Raw genomic sequence first — 15474 nt, forward strand, 5'->3', positions numbered from 1 at the left:
TCCTGCACGAAGGGATTCCCCCTTCTGGCGTCTCCAGGGTTGCGCAGCTATTGAACCCACAAGGGCCACTCCAGCAATCCCATGCCCCCAATCGAAGGCAGCTCTGTGACTGGACGAATTTAGGTTGGCTCTTAGAAACTCAGAAATCTATGGGGACTGAACTGATCAGCCAAATCAGAAACTAGTAGCTTTTGTTTATGAGGACCGCACCTCTTTGGACAGAAAAGCCACTTCTACTTTAAAATACACACACATTCATGGATTTTATCAGAACATTTCCACCAGATCGGGTGGATTTCTCCACTACAAAAAACAATCCTTACCATCCCCTGCCCTAGCCCTCCAAAAGGAATCCACTGCCTGCCTTCTGAAGAAGAGAAACTGATCTGCTAATGTTCAGCTTAATTCTTTGACCTTATTTGTGCTGCTGTCCAAACAAACATAGTCCCCACAGCACACACACACACACACACACACACACACACCCTTCCCTGAGAATGTAAACTAGCCGTTAATGTGAAGCTGACAATACACCTAAAAATACACTGTTTAAAAACATTCAGTGGTTTTATTTTCATATTTAGCACAGCCTTAAATATCAAACCAGGTAAACAAGAATAGCAGCAAGCTGGAGCAACATGCTGCCCAGACGGCACGCGGGACTTTTTAAAAAAAGATTTCACGTAAAAATCAGTGCAGAGTTAGGCTTCCTTGGACGAGTCAGGCGCTGAGAAGAGCAGAGAAGAAACAGACACCAGAAACCAAGCCAGAACCTAAATGCAAGTATGTCACAAGTGTCAACTCAGGAAATCAAGGGAAGTTTCAACTTTTAGGTCAGCAAAAGAAAGAAAGAAAAGAGGAGACGGGATAGAGGCTTATGCAACTTCACAGATAGCCAAGAGAACAACCTTGCTAAAAGTAACAGGCTGAGAGGTTATTCACATTAATTAATGAATGACCTTTCCATGCGGGGCATAATTCGCTCAGGGCACTGACTGGTGTAAGGTTCAGCCGCAGCCACTAGCCGGGTGGCATTAAGAAAGGAGCTGGACAAAGGCAGAGCGGCGTCTCACAGCAGCAGCCAAGAATGGAGCTTCCATGTGCCACAGCAGAAGAACTGCGGGGAAGAGACTCGCACCAGAAGGGCCATATGCTTGGGGCTAGCGCAAGGGACCAGCCTGGCAGAGGATGAGCCAAGGGATGAATCCCCAGCCATGGTCTCCTGGAGGGGGAAGGCATCTCTCAGCAGAACCGATGCTCCTGCTCTGCTTAAGAAACCCTGTAACCGGCCCTTGGTTACACAGAGATGATCACCCAAAGGTCCGGAAGCCAAAGAAAGGAAGTTCTCTGCCAACTGTGTCCATTTATGTGCCCACCGCTTCTGCAGCCCTATAGGAGAGGAAGCTCCCCATAGATGCCGAGAGGAGACCAAGAGCTTCCAGCCGAGATTTCTCAGGAAGAAAAGCCTTTCACAGGTTTTAATAGGCTTCTACATGCAAGCTATGTTGCCCAGGAAAAGAGAGAGAGAGAGAGAGAGAGCGAAGAACAGGAAAAGATTTCATAAGCAGTTTGCATAGATTTCTTAAAAAAATAAATTAGCTTCTTAGCGTCCACAGAATTTTTGAAACAAATGAAGAAGGGAAGGGAGAGGAAGGGGAAGGGGAAAGGAAGTAGGTGATCCTAAAGCTTTTTCTCCTGGACTGCGCTCTCTGTCTGCCACACTGATAGACATCACAGAATTTCACAGTCCTTGGGGTGGAAGCAACATTTAACTCTTTGTCACAATCCAAGAGTGCAGGCAGTTTTGCGCAGGTTGCACAGGTGGGCTTTTGCACGGGGGTTGCATATTGGGAGTGGGGCCACTACACATGCATTGCTGACTTTTGCAGGAGACACATAGTTGCTGCATCCACCCACAGCCATGTAGATCCTCTCTGGGAAAGCCTTCACAAGCAGCTGTCCCCAACACCCACGCCTCCTATCACCCCCCACCCCCCCATTCAAGGCTTCAAGGGTGGCAGTCTGTTCCTCCCGAGCTGTGACCTCGCCTGTGGGAGAGCTGGGGGACTGACTCATCGGGCCTCTGTCCTGGACCCAGAAGCTCATGCCAACACCCAGCCAATCCTCTCCAAAGGACACCCTGCATAGAGACTTTTCCAAAAATGCAATAATAATTAGCTTGTACCATGGGAGGACGTAGCTGGAATCTAGAACTTGTTTTCTCACTTATGGTCACAAAACAAATCCCCAAGAAAAATGAAACGAAAGTAAATTACTTATAAGCAGCAACATAAACAAGGTAAGATGGCAGCAAGAAGCTACTAATTTCTCATCTCTCTCTGCTGCCATCTAGCGGTTCCAGATATCTGCACTTCAGATTGGTCTTCCCCAGAAATAAATTTTGGGGCTTTGAGAATCGACGTACAAAACCTGTTCAAGCCCAGCCCTGAATTCTCTGAAACTGTGTGAGGGGGTGCAGCGAAGGAAAGAGAGGGTCACTCCGTACTGAGGGTTAGCTAACCTATGTGTGGGAGGAAAAACCCCCGAGGAGGAGGAGGAGGGAGGAAGCCAAACCTTTTAAAAAGTCAGTTCAGACCTGAAGAAAAGGAACCAAAGTCTGTTTCTAGAGTAAGCCCTGTCCTGACTAAAACAGCGAATCAGAATTGTGGAAAATGGCTTTCAGGCAGGCAGGCTAAGAGGAACTGGAGCATCCCACGCATTCTCCCTCTTTCCAGAGCCCCAGGGCCCCCCCAACTGAGCCAACTTCCTGGCTCAGAGCAATGGCAGCTGTCGCCAAGGGTGGGGGGTGGGGAGCTGCAAGGGAGCCAGGCCTGCTCTCACCTGGCGCATCAGAAGGGGAGCTCCTACCCTGAGCGGGGAGCACTCAGCACAAAGTCTCACCCGGTTACGAGCAGCAGATCACCTGCCCTGGAAACTCAAAAATGATGAAGATTGTCAACCCTACGAATCTGAAGGAAACGAAATATTCCGAGTGTCCTACAACACAAATGTACATCAACAACTGTGGTGTCCGTATGCAGTCCTTAAAAAAAGAGAGAGAGGAAACCCTACAGGCAGCCCTTGGTGTTATTTACTTTGGAACAATGGAAACACACTCTAAAATAAATATTGCTATAATACCAACTTCATCTCTAACATGCCAAAAACATTATCCCGCAAGCAGCAGCGGAAGAACAGCTGCTGGCACCCGTGTGAAATACCGCTTTACAGAGACGTGTTAAATTCCTTCCAACCTCATTAGCGCTGCTTTTTATCACTATCATTTTTAGGCATTTGCACGCTCTGTTCCCCGATGAATTTTTCACTCTTGTATCGCTTTTGAGCTTATAGTCTGAACTATGTATTGGTAACATCTGAATGGACTATATTGTCTTCTAGCTTTTTAAGCCACTTAGATTTGCTTGACTGAAGCAGCATAAAAACAGACCCCAGTCAGTCATCAATTCTAAGCAAAAGTTCCTATAGGGAACTCACCCAGCGCTTCAGTTCCTCTTCTCTCTCTCGTCTCCTGAAAAATGCCGACATGCATTAGTGAGAGCTTCGCAATTGGTTTGTACATGGGAATGGTTTTTCTTTCAGGATTAAAAAATGCTGTAAGGATTACTTTCATGGGTTTTGTTATGGTCCTTTGTGATCTCAACCCTTTCCAGGGAAAAGAGCGGGCATGGATAAACCTCTCTTCAGTGGGGCGAATTATTTATTTCCATGTTTCTCTATTGCCCTAAACCTCACCAGGGTACAAGTTTCTTGTCCCTTTTTAATTTTATTGAGCTACATGCTAATCTTGACTTTGTGCACCTACTTTCGCCTGTTACAGAAGCAAGATGTGAATGTGGTTACTCCCTAAGAAAACTCAGGGGGGTGTAAAATGAACACAAAGGTAACTCCCACCCTAAAAGGCCATCGTAAGTTTGGGAAAAGAAGAGAAGGGCAAATAAATTTCTCCGTTTCCCTTAGAAAAGGGCAAGGAGGGCACCTGAGGCCAACTGGAAAGTCCTGTTGTGGGGCATCCGTTTCCAATCCTCTCCCTCCCTCTCTCTCTCTTGGGGTGGGGGGGGTTGGAAGACTCACGTGGGCCTCGCTTCCTCCTAAGCCTGAGCAGAAAGGGCCACCCATGGAAACATCAAGAACGGGGGGACTCTTCTTCTTCGCCAGTTCCACCAGTGGGGTAGCCAAGGAGTTCTGCTGAGCAGAGAGGTATCCGTCTGCCAGGATATGATGAAGGTGCCTGAGTTGCAACCTGTGCCGAGTCTTCCCTTCCTGACTCTCGGCTGAGCCAGCACGAGGAGGAGGACGGAGGCCACAGAGAGGCGATCACAAGGGGACCTTCTTAAGCAGTGAGGGATGGCCACAGAAGGGGGAGCAGGGGTGACCCTCTCACGGGGAAGCACTTTCTGCTGTGAGATCTTGCTGGCTGGAGAAATCCTATGGACCTCAACCCTCCTCTCTGTGGTTTCTCTGAAGACAGGAAGGGCAGGAGGGCCCCTATGGCTCTGACTGTAACCAGAGAGCCCTTTCAACCACCAATAAATCCTCCACGGGAGAACAATTTTGCAAGTAAACGGAGAGTAATGGCCGCGTTCAGGAGAGGCTTCCTCTTGAGTTCCTCCTGCCCAACACAGTGTCCGCTGTGCTCCAGTATCAGTGATGGAAAAAGGAAACGAAAGGGGACTGGGTTTATTGGTTGATGGAGTCGATGGGGCAAGGCGGTGGCTGGTGGAGTATACAGAGCACTGGAGACATCTCTTCTGATACCACAGAAGACATGCTCCTGTCACCAAAACGGGGATGAGACCCAACTCAACTCAAGGGGACGAGATGCCCTCTGAACTTTCACACAGGCAGCAGAGTATGCGGGGGGGGGGGGCAGTCCTGAGCTAAAGGAACCAGGGACTTCTGCCGAAGGAGCGATGGGTTGGCATGGGTGGCCATGGAACGCTTCCGTCTACTCTTCTCCTATTGCACTGAAAGGATCAGATGAGGCCCCTGAAGATGGCCTGGCCTCCCACGTTCTGCCGACAAGCAAAACCACACGATGCTCGCCATGCTTTCTAAGCAAGGGGTGCCTGTTGCTGCTCGTGAGCTACGCCTGAAGGTCAGAAGGAAGGCTGAGGAAAGCGACGGGGGGGGTGGGCAGGGGGGGGAGCAAAACCACGTGGAATAAGGGACATGGAACGATGTTACGAGGTACCTAAAGCCCATGGACCAGAACTGCCTGGGATGAAGGGCAGAAGCTGCCTCCCCGGTTCCAGTCAAGGACCTCAGTAGAACTGGGTCACCCGTTTTTTGGTCCCGGCGGCTTCTGGGACTGCCTCGAGTTTGGAAAATAGTCTCCTGCATAGTTTCAGGCGGCGAAGTTGCCTTTGCAGCGGAATATGGACTTGGACCCAAGCAGGGAAATGGCCCCACCGAATGGCAGAGTGGTCACCGGGGACCCAGGGGGACACGGGAGGGACCCTGCCGAGGAGGCCACGCCCCCTGGCGCCTGAGATGCACTCCAACTCTCCTGGCATTTGGGAGGGTGGCGCACCCGAGGGGTGTTTGTGGGGAAGGAAAGCAGAGCTCTTCCTTGGAAAGAAGGGGTTCACTGAGAAGACCATGGCGCCAAAAGAGAACCAGGCTGTCTCTGAAAAATTAAGTTGCTGCCTTCTGGGGGCTGCAGAGACGAAGGATATGTTGAAACGGGCTACCTTGCAGTTGGAAAAGAGGAACAGGGGACGCCACATGTAACTGTGGGGGAAGTGAGGGGAAAGCCGAGTTGGTGAGGAGTGAGGATCGAGGAACAGCCGGCACCCGGGAAGCATGAAATGCTACCAATTCCCACAGCACATCCGCTGCCCAACCGCTGCACCCTCCTAGCTGCCCCATGCCCTGTTCTCCCTGGAGATTGCCCCACCGCTTGCCTTCACATCAGGCTCTTCCTGTACTGAGGCAGCAGCAGGCTCTGTGGGGGAGCAGGTCTGGAGAGCCGCAGCTGTTGGTAGAGGCGCCTCAGTTCTCTCACCTCTTGCAGCACTTTCTGGGCTTGGCTCCAGCTGGAGGAGGCCTCGCCCAGCAGCCTCTGGATCTCCTGCAAGGTGGCCGCCGAGTCCAGCTTGGGAGAGGAGGGGGCACAGGCAGGGGCAGCAGCCGAGGCGGCAGAGCTGAGCTCCTGCGCCTTCCGCCCCCCCTCTCCCCCGTAGCCCCTGGCTTCCGTCAGCAGGCCCTGCGTCTTCTCCAGCTGCAGCGCCACCAGCGCCTGTATCCTGGCCAGCTGCTCCGGCTCGGGGGAAGCCGCTCGGTCCTTGAGGCCGGTCCTCAGCGCTGGCTGGCCAGCTGAGGGGGAGTCCCAGCAGGAGAGGATTTCCTCCATAGAGGCACATTTGTTCTTCTCCAGATGAGAGAGCTTCTTGGGGACCTGAGGGGTGTACATGGTCCCTTTGCCAAAGGCCTCCCTGTGGGTGGAAGACTTCTCCCCCGACGGGTTCTTCCTCCGTGGGAGGCTGCTTGCCTTCTCCGAGTCCTTGGCGTCCTCTGAATCTGAGCGCCTTTGGCCAGGGGAGAAATGGGCGGCCGATTTGTCCAGGTCAACCCGGAAACTCTCCTCACGGGGGTCGTGGTCTTCTGGGGAGGCCTCCTCCTCCTGGATTAGGTCCAGGGTCAGCATCCCGTCAGAGGTTGAGGTAGATGCCTGCAAAGGCAGGAGAAAGGCAGGGGAAATGGGGTGGGGGGGGGGGAGCATGTGTGAAAAAACCGACTCTCCAGGAAGGGCGGAAAGAATCACGGAAAAGGGGTTTTGATACAAAACTACATCTTGGTATCAGTTTCCACATCCTGTTGCCGTTCGCAGTCTGTGCAGATCCAGCTAGGTGTGGCTGAATCAGCTGAGTTGGAATGGTGGACACTGAGTGGACAGAAGTGGCCGTAGCTTCCTGAGACCATCCGACCTTTGGTGACTCAAAGGGAGGCATGATGAGGAAATGCGGACCCATCCCACCCCCAAACCCCTCTGCCTCTCCTCTCTCAGGGGGGGGGAGGGGGGGGAGGGGGGGGGAGGGGGGGGGGAAGCAGACGTGCTTCCCGCTATCGCTATCGGAAGGGGCAGCAGCAGCAGCAGCAGCAGCAGCAGCAGCAGCAGCAGCTCGGCTGGCTGAAGGGGAGCCTGCCCCCTTCCTCCTCCTGCACTTACCACGGCCGTCAAGTGGCCTCTGGTTGGAGGCCGCCTGGAGTGCTGTATCTTCGCTCTGTTCCGAGTGGGATGGGCGAGAAAGCTCTCCTCCTCCACCGTCACCTGGGAAGCAAGAGAAACACCCATCAACCACCACCACACGCCTCGTGCTGGACTAACTGGAGTTTACTTGACAAATGGTGTGAATGGTTTAATTCCCGGGAGAAATGATTTCCCCCACCCATCCACCCGTCTCTACATCCAATAGTTCAGACTGCAGCTCTCTGGCCTATTCCTCCCAATCGGCCGACATTTCTTTGGGGAGGGAGGAAAAGGTTCCCTCCTCCGGTAGAGGCCCCAAGCTCAAGGAAAGAGCATTTCATTGGGTAATTTGTGAGTTCCCTATGTGGCAAGAAGAAGAATTAAAAGTATCCCTGAATAAATGCAAGAACGGGCATCTCCATACAAAATTCTCCCCCATGTACTCTACTTTCTCCTCTTTTCAGCCCCCCCTGCAAGGTGCGGGGAAGAGGGGGCTCTTCCCTGCCCGCTCCTACCCTCTCCCCAAGCCCACATCCACTACCCCCCCCCCCCCCGCCATTCCTCCCTCTTTGGCTCTGAGAGTATAAAGAATCTGGGGAGGCGTTCCCAAGCCAGCAACAGGTCTGCTTTTGTCACTTCCCACTCGTGTCTCTTTCATTTGAAGCGATCAGAAGAGAAAACACGGCCGGCCTTCGCTTCCCTCTCTGCTTTGAAAACCCTTAAAACCCTCATCTCTCTCCCCTGACGGATCTTCCTCTGTCACAATGGAAAATCAACTCCCCCTTCTATTCTTCTGCCCCTTCTCCACAGACCATCAGGAGGGCCTGGTGACCCCTTTTCTAAATTTAAATAAAAAGAAACCTACTCCATTGCCCTCTGCTGTCCCCTCCTCCCCCCTTATTTTCTCTGCCCCCAATTTTACTTCAGATCGAAAACCACTCGGCCATTCACAGATCCGAAGGGGGCCTCCACATGCGGCGCCAGCAGCACCACCATCATCTCCCTCTGCAAGGACATCCCTGCGCATCCCTTCTCCCTCTCTAACGGATTATTGCGCATCTCTTCTCCCTTCCCAAAGGATTATTGCCAGGATTAAAATAAAGGGGAAATCTCTGCCACTCTCCCTTTTCTCTTTTCTTTTCTCTTTACAGGAGAGATTGATCCAGAATGAACTAAAAAGCGACTGATGTGCCTGGTCAGGTGCAAGCAGGAAGGTCGACTCGGGCCTTCTGGCACTTTCAACCTGGACACTTGAGAAGGGAGACCCCACTGCCAGGCCCCCTTTCAAGAAGTGAGACCCAACGCAAGCACGGCCTTTGCACCAGAGAGGTGGGCTCCCACCGGTTCGCACTAGTTCAGGTAGGGGTATTTTGGCCTTGGTCGCCCAAACAGGCAGCGAACGGGCTGGCCACGCCCCCTGAACCGGTTCCCTGGTTGCCCACGCTGGCGTGTTTTTTAGTCATATTTTCATGTTCTGCACATGCGCAGAACAATTCAAAGTCAACTGTGCCCGTACGGGCGAAGCGAACTGGCAGCAATGGCGGCAGCAACCCACCCCCCCTGATTTCCCCACTGCCTGGGACCCCCCCCCCCCCAAAGGCATGGGCTGCGGGCTGAAGAAAAGCCAGGCTGGGTGAGCAGCACCTGCCACAGACCACCCCCACCACGATTGCAAGCAAGCCAAAGGGTTGGGGTGTATCTCTCTTGCACAGCTCTGGGCTCCTCCTACCCTGCCCCAGACGGGGACTCCGGGGAGGCCAGTGGGTCAGGACAGGCTGCTCACCTCATCCAAGATGCGGTTTTTGGCCCGGATTATGGCAGAGTTGAGCACATTGATCCAAGACTCCTTTTCTTCGGGGCTCACGGCCAGGAAGACGAGATTGGGCGCCTGAGAGAGAGAGGGAGGCATCATCGGCAGCCAAGGATGGGCTTACCCGTCTCGCTTGACCCCAGTCCAAGATAACGTCCGGCAGCGTTCGCAGCTTTGGAGTGAAGGAGGAAACAATGGCCTCCTCTCCACTGCTGCCTTACAACCGCCTGCAACCGCTTATATCCCAGCCATCCCCAGGGGTGCTGGGACTGCAGTGCCCGATGGCAACGGCACCCCAAGGCACCTGCCACTTTTTACGAGGTGGGCGGCCACATCAAGGCGATGCAGACATAAATAAAACAAAATAGATCTGGGGCACCGGAGGGGAAGGCTGCTCTAAGCAAGGACCCGGTGGCCTGCAAGACCCAGTGGAAAGGAGTGGGGTGCCGCCAGGAGATGGAGAGAATGGAAACCCTCAGGCCACTGACGGCTGAAGGGGGGTGGGATGGGGGGCTGTCCTGTTCCTGGAGAGGGAGCCGGGAGGGATGGATTAGCCGCAGGGCCAATGATCGGGTAGGGAGATCTTGGGGAGCAAGCCGCCTGCAGGTTCTGGGCTGCATTGCTTCACAAGCCTCCATGCGAAGCGTGCAGAAATTGCTCCGACCCCTTTCTAGTCAGAGGAAATGTTATCCGAATTCCTGCTGATGGCCCAAGAAGTGGAGGAAGCAGCCAGGCGGTCTCTGTCTGAAGAGCAGACACAATGGTGGAAGGGAGAGAGAGAGAGAGAGAGAGAGACCCAGACCGGTTGCCGTTCAGCCCTCGTCCAGGCCCATTCCCTGAAGAAGAAGTGCTGCTGCCAGGCACAGCCAGCGGCTCCTTCTCTGCAGGGTCTCCAGGGCTTGGAAGGACAGGATGGCCACCACCTACTCCCAACCGAAGGCAGGGGCCCTGTATGCGCAGCCAGGAGGCAGGGAGGGAGGGAGGGAGGGAGGGCTGGGGGCGCTTACTGTGTTGCCAGGCTCCTTGGAGTGGGCGAGGGAGAACTTGCTGTAGTTTTTTTTGCTTCTGCTTTTGGACTTCCTGAGCTCCTCACACTTCTCGTAATCGTTCAAGTCAAAGACCTCCTGAATGGTCTTCTCATCTCGGAGCTGCAGACAAACAGATCACAGGTTTACGAGGGCAGACACCGCCAGCCAAGGAGGTCGCGATGAAGGATTCTTTGCACTCATTCACTGCATCAAAACACACACACACAGAATTCTAGTTCCCAACACAGGCATGAAAACGAAAGGTTGAGTTTGGACAGCCCCTCCATAGCCCCAGGACACCCGGAGGTTTTGCTTGGCTGGGACAAGGGAGCAGACGCCGCCTTGTCAGCAACACATCCCACAGATTTGCCACAGGGGGGAAAGGAACGTAATTTCTCAGAACACGAATCAACCTAGGAAGGATAAATGGACGAGGAACCTGAGCTGCCTGCCTAGTAAGGTTTAATGGGGTTCGAGCTGGTATCAAGTTTGCATTAACTAAAAGTTTTAAAGGAGAACAGTTTTAAGCGACGGGGGCTGCATGAAAAGACAGCCCCACTATGCTGGCAGGGGCCCTGCCGCTTCCTGGGCAAGGATGAAGGAGAGGCACTTCTTCCGGGAGTGATTATAATTAGTGCTGGCATTAAAAACAATGAGCGTTTTTCCCCTTTGCTTTTCAGAGTGAAAGCAAAAATTAAAATTTCCACTCTTAAGGAAGCTCTCGTTTTGCCCCTCCATAGTCCTGCACCCGCCAGGGGGTTGAGAGGGGCCACCCCAGGCTGCCCAGAGACCAGCAGGAGCTCAGCCGCCTCTTCCTCTCCCCACCCCACCCCCTTAGCCCCTTTCCAGCTGATCCTCACTATCCGATGACTTGCAACCGGAGCTCATCCCCTGCCTGCATGGCTAATGCCGCCTTCCTTTCCCTACCAGCCAAGCCCTTGTTCGGGTTCAGGGTAATCAAATGCTGCTGGAGTGTCTCTTTTGTGAAATCTAAGCAATTCCTTTGGCCTCCAGGAGGAGTTGAATCCCTTCGGGGAGAGGGGGCAGTCTAGAAGTCAAATAAAATAAAATAAATAAATAAACTATGAGAGTACTGAATAACAGGTAACAGATTATGTAAGTGAATGATCTTAGCTCATCCCTGCCTCCCTTCCGCCTCCATTGTCCGCTCACCCTAGGGCCCTTACATCGACCACGGGAGGCCAGGGGGGGGGGAGGGTGAGAGGCCTGCCCATTCCTTTAAATGTGTGAAATGGAACAAATGACCTCCCCCGTGACATCAGGATTACTTCCGATCTCCGCTCCTTCCGTGTACAACTGAAGACCCACCTCTTTCAACTATCTGGCCTGGCTCAACCGTAATTTTCTCGTACCCCTCCTGACTGTCTGTTTTTAACATTTTGAATTTGGATTGTACATGGGGTTTTATAATTAGGGTATTTTAATGGTTTTTAATTGTCTATGTATTGTATCTGTTAACCTCCTCCGTACATGTGTGTTTTTGTATTTATGTATGTCATGGGTTTATGTAAATGTTATATGTTTTTTACTCCATTGTACGCCGCCCCGAGTCCTATTCGGAAAGGGAGCGGCTAATAAATTTAAATTGATTGATTGATTGATTGAAATGGGAAGCGAGGGGGAAAAGCAACTAATTTCTGGACCTGGGTAAATCCGATGGCGGGAAGGAAAAGATGTGAGGAGGAGGGAAACTGAGGAAAGCACCTCTCTCAGCCTTGGTTTCCTCCTCATCCAGAGTTAGGATCAATGTGAAACTTCCAAGCGATGTTTGAGCACCAAAAGTTTGCATTAGAAAGTGACTATTGCAAAGAACAAATAGCAACACAAACCTAACATCAGAGAAGAAGGTTTTAAGCAACAGATATTCACACCTCCAGGGACGCTCATTTGAATAAGGGCCAGTGGAAAAATAATTTGCATGTAACGTATACTTTGCCCCAAAGCCACTAAGCAGAGAAATCCTAAAAACGGATATGCAAAATTCACCCCAGGCTTTCCGAATGCCAGAAAAGGAAGGTGTGCAGACAATCATCCCTTTTGGTCGACTGCCATGGAAACCCTCCCAACCTTTCGGGGCGGAAGAAGAGGAGAGAGACCAGGCGGGTCCTCTGGCCTTGCTCAAACATCTTGCTCAGGTTCACTTCAGGCCAGCCTGCTGAGGGAATCTGGGATTCTTGGCCAAAGTCCAGCCGAGTCTGCAACCTGCAAAGGCTCAGCTGCTTCCCCAAGGGGCTACGGGACCCTCTACCTGCTTGCAGAGCTGGCAGCCAGAACGACCCAAGAGCCTCCAAACCCTACACGGCATCTGTGTGCTGGGGCAGGGATTGCTTCCCAGAACCTGAGTTCAGACAGGAAGCCACGTTCGGACTCCACGGCGGAGGAGGAGGAGGAGGAGGAGGAGGAGGAGGAGGAGGAGGAGGAAGAGCTGACCGACCAGGGGAGAGCTCAATCCAAGCCCTTCGTCCTGTCAGTGGGACTGGCTCCACCAACAGCCTCTTAGGCCCTGAGCCTCCTGGGGCTGAGGGGATGCCACAAGGTGCCTACCAGGGAAGGCGGTCCGTTGCTGGGACTGTCATCCCTCCCTCCCTCCCCTACCCCAACCCCCACCCACCCACCCACCCACCCGCATCTCATGATGTCTCCTGGCAGGCTCCAGCCTGGGCCACAAGACCTGAAGCCCAGGGATGAACTCCTGACAGATTCTGGCCAGGTGAGGGTCAAAGGAGCATTTCACCCGTGAATTTGCCCTCCAGCTTTGAGAGGCAATGAAAAGGCAGCCCCTCCCGCAGGAAAGTCTGACGGTCCAGCTGACGGTCTCTCGTCCCTCTCTTCCGCCTCAACTTCCTCTTCCACCGACCAACTACTGAAGGAGCGGAATCTGAGCGAGAGGGTCACATAATTCAGTCCCCTGAAATGCAAGGGGTGGGGAGAAAGGAAAGGCTCGGCTAAAGAAGTGGGATGGGAGCAACCTCTTACCAACCTCCTTCTCCGAGATGTAAAGTTGGTCACCCTTCAGCACCACAAAACGGTTTTTCCAAATCTCCCGAAAAATGCCTTTCCCACAGAATTTTCGGACCCAGCCCACCTTCTCAGGCTGCAGCGGTTGCTGGCTCCCTTCCTGGAACCCCTGTAGTCCAAAAGGAAAGGGAGCAAAGGACGGGGGTGGGGGTGGGGGGGAGGGGGGGGACAAGCGGGAGAAGAGAAAGGCAGGAGAGAAGCAGTTAAGAGGAGGATGGGGGGTCCCGGCCTGCCCCCCCTGCCAGCACCCGTCCCCTGGCCCAGAAAGCTCTCCTCTCCCCATCGCTGGCCCTTCCCCAAAGCCCCCCAAAGCCCCCCAGGTCACCTGGGATGGCTGGCAACTGCACACACAGAGCAGCCTGACAAAGTCCCTTGGTTTAAAAACAAAACAAAACACTACCACAATTACAAAGGAGACAAAATGATGTAAGGGAAATAAATAAATAGAACCAAAACGATGCTGCTGCCACCTGCTTTATAGGAGGAAGAAGGCTGGAATCCATCTGCTCTTGGCCCAATCAGCATTTAATAATTGCGACGATGGAGCCCTTCTCTCTCCGAAATACAGACTAAAACCCTCTCTAGGTTTCGCAAGGCAAACATTTTCCAATTTCACTCTCGCTGCATTCCTAATCCCCCTCTCTTCATCCAGGGAAGGAAAAAGGAAATCCACCCAAATGCACAGAGAGACATTTCTAAATGAATGCAAACAGAGCTACAATAATGGAGACCCTCCATTTGGGGACGGCGTCCCTTGAAAGGCTGAATGATCAGAAAGCAGAGACAAGCGGATTTTGGGGTGGGGGGAACGGAGGGACGGAAGGAAAGTTGGAACAAGAGTGGCTCACTCTGAGGGACCCCGTCGCCCACAGACCCAGCAGAGAAAGTGGACAATAACAACGCCAGGAAAAGGCCCCGGGAGGGGGAGGGGGGGAGAGCTACCCAGAAAGCAGAAGAGACTCACCCGTTTAGCCGAATTGGTTTTTTTCATCATTCCTCAATGCAGCTGTCCAGAAGAGGGAAAGGGAAGGGGGGGGGGAGAGGGTGTGCTGGGAGGGGGGGGGTGCAGGAAAAAATCAGAGCGGGTCTTTGCCAGGCAGAGAACTGGGGATCTGTGCAATTATTGGGGAGGGGGAGAAAAATAAACCTCTCCTCCTTAAGGGAAGCACAAGGGAGTTCCCATGATCTGGAGGCAGAAATTGCCCCTGCGATGCCCTCACATCTGTGCAGGCAGAGGGACCCCCAGAAGCCCCCTCCCCTGCTCCGACTCTCCTCCTCCTCCTCCTCCTCCTCCTCCTTCTCTCGCCTGGGCATGGACGGAAAGGGTTCTCCAGGGCTCCACAGCACCCTCTATAGCCAGACAAGCCGTGACGTTTTCACCAGGAAAGAGGCGAAGGAGGCTGGGAGGGAGGGAGGGAGGGAGGAGAGACCCTTTCTTCTTTGTTTGAGTCAGCTGGCTATGAATCTAGGAGAGATCAGGGGGGAACGAAGCAGGGCCAGAAAGGCCCAAGGAGCGGGAGGGGTGTGTGTGCGGCCCAGGGACTCAACAGGGGCAGGCAAAGCAGAACGCGGGGGGGGGGGGACACACACAGAGACCCTCTTTTCCACAGTCCTTCCTGAAAGAAGGTCACGCTCAGCCAGCAACCGGCCACGACCATGGGAGAAGACCAAGGGGGTCCTGCCGAGAGAAATACCTCCATTTGGTGACCTTGCTTAGGAGCAAAAACGGCTGCGGCATCCAACCAAGGTCTTCAGCGGGCAACAGGACCAGTAAAGTGAGAAAGGAGAAGGGAGAAGGAAGCAGCGTACAGAGGACACTGGGACTCCAGCAGGCCTGGGATAAGATGGCAGTCCGCTGCTCCCAACATGGTGCCAAAGACACCGTGAGCAAAAGAGGCAGGCAGGCAGGCACTGGAGGGGGCTTCGGGAGTGCTGAGCCGAGTGCCGGGCGGTTGGGAGTGGAGAGCTTGGGGGAGTCAATCATGCAAAGCAAGAGAAGCTCCTGCACGCAGGGCTGGCCCTTTGCCTGACTTACAGGAGCCGGGCACAGGTCACCTTGACATGCAGAGGCTCATCACATCTTTCTAGAGCTGCCCATGCAGATGATGGGCACGGACCCTCGCGCACACCCCCACCACAGTGGAGAATTGCGCCCCTCCCCCCCCAAGCACCCTCTCTCCAAGCCAGGCGTCTAGGACCCACTTCCGGCTTAGCATGATTTGCCAGAATGGCAAAGGACTCTCTTCGTTCCACGTCTCCTACTAACTTCGCCATATGCCAGCCTTTCCCCCCGTGTCCGGCTTATTTTAGCCGTCCATTAGTGCATCTTGCCTGCCGATGCGCAGGCCGACAGCCCCTGGAGCCTGCTGACCTCCCCTGGCTGCTTT

At 53.5% G+C, this 15474-nt stretch overlaps 1 protein-coding gene across 5 annotated transcripts; it reads right to left on the minus strand.

Annotated features, from left to right (window-relative positions):
• Positions 1 to 548: 548 nt before the first annotated feature.
• On the minus strand, positions 549 to 15256 carry PLEKHO1 (pleckstrin homology domain containing O1). Of its 5 annotated transcripts, none has more exons than XR_014176576.1 (8): positions 14052 to 14620; positions 13050 to 13196; positions 10028 to 10168; positions 8994 to 9098; positions 7190 to 7291; positions 6026 to 6691; positions 2902 to 2997; positions 549 to 773 (listed from the first exon to the last, which is right to left on the minus strand). XR_014176576.1 is itself a non-coding variant. In XM_081968017.1 (7 exons), the coding sequence occupies exons 1-7, from the start codon at positions 14079 to 14081 to the stop codon at positions 702 to 704; spliced, it is 1263 nt and encodes a 420-aa protein (XP_081824143.1). In that variant the 5' UTR covers positions 14082 to 14619; the 3' UTR covers positions 549 to 701. The 5 variants fall into 5 exon arrangements, 1 of the variants encoding a protein (XP_081824143.1); XR_014176578.1 differs by having other exon boundaries at positions 721 to 773; positions 2902 to 3529; XR_014176579.1 differs by lacking the exon at positions 549 to 773 and adding an exon at positions 3496 to 3529 and having other exon boundaries at positions 2922 to 2997; positions 4093 to 6691; positions 14052 to 15256.
• Between the last annotated feature and the right edge of the window lie 218 nt (positions 15257 to 15474).

The sequence above is a fragment of the Natrix helvetica genome, assembly GCF_964273705.1.
Source record: "Natrix helvetica genome assembly, chromosome: 16".
Lineage (NCBI taxonomy): Eukaryota > Metazoa > Chordata > Lepidosauria > Squamata > Natricidae > Natrix > Natrix helvetica.

Excerpts from the sequence above, each read along its gene's own strand:
- PLEKHO1 (XM_081968017.1), bottom strand. The coding sequence starts at position 14,081 with ATGATGAAAAAAACCAATTCGGCTAAACGG. Across the intron at positions 9,099-10,027 it reads CCAAGGAGCCTGGCAACACA|GCGCCCAATCTCGTCTTCCT; the intron begins GTAAGCGCCCCC and ends TCTCTCTCTCAG. Across the intron at positions 774-6,025 it reads CCCAGAAAGTGCTGCAAGAG|GTTCTGGCTTGGTTTCTGGT; the intron begins GTGAGAGAACTG and ends ACTTGCATTTAG.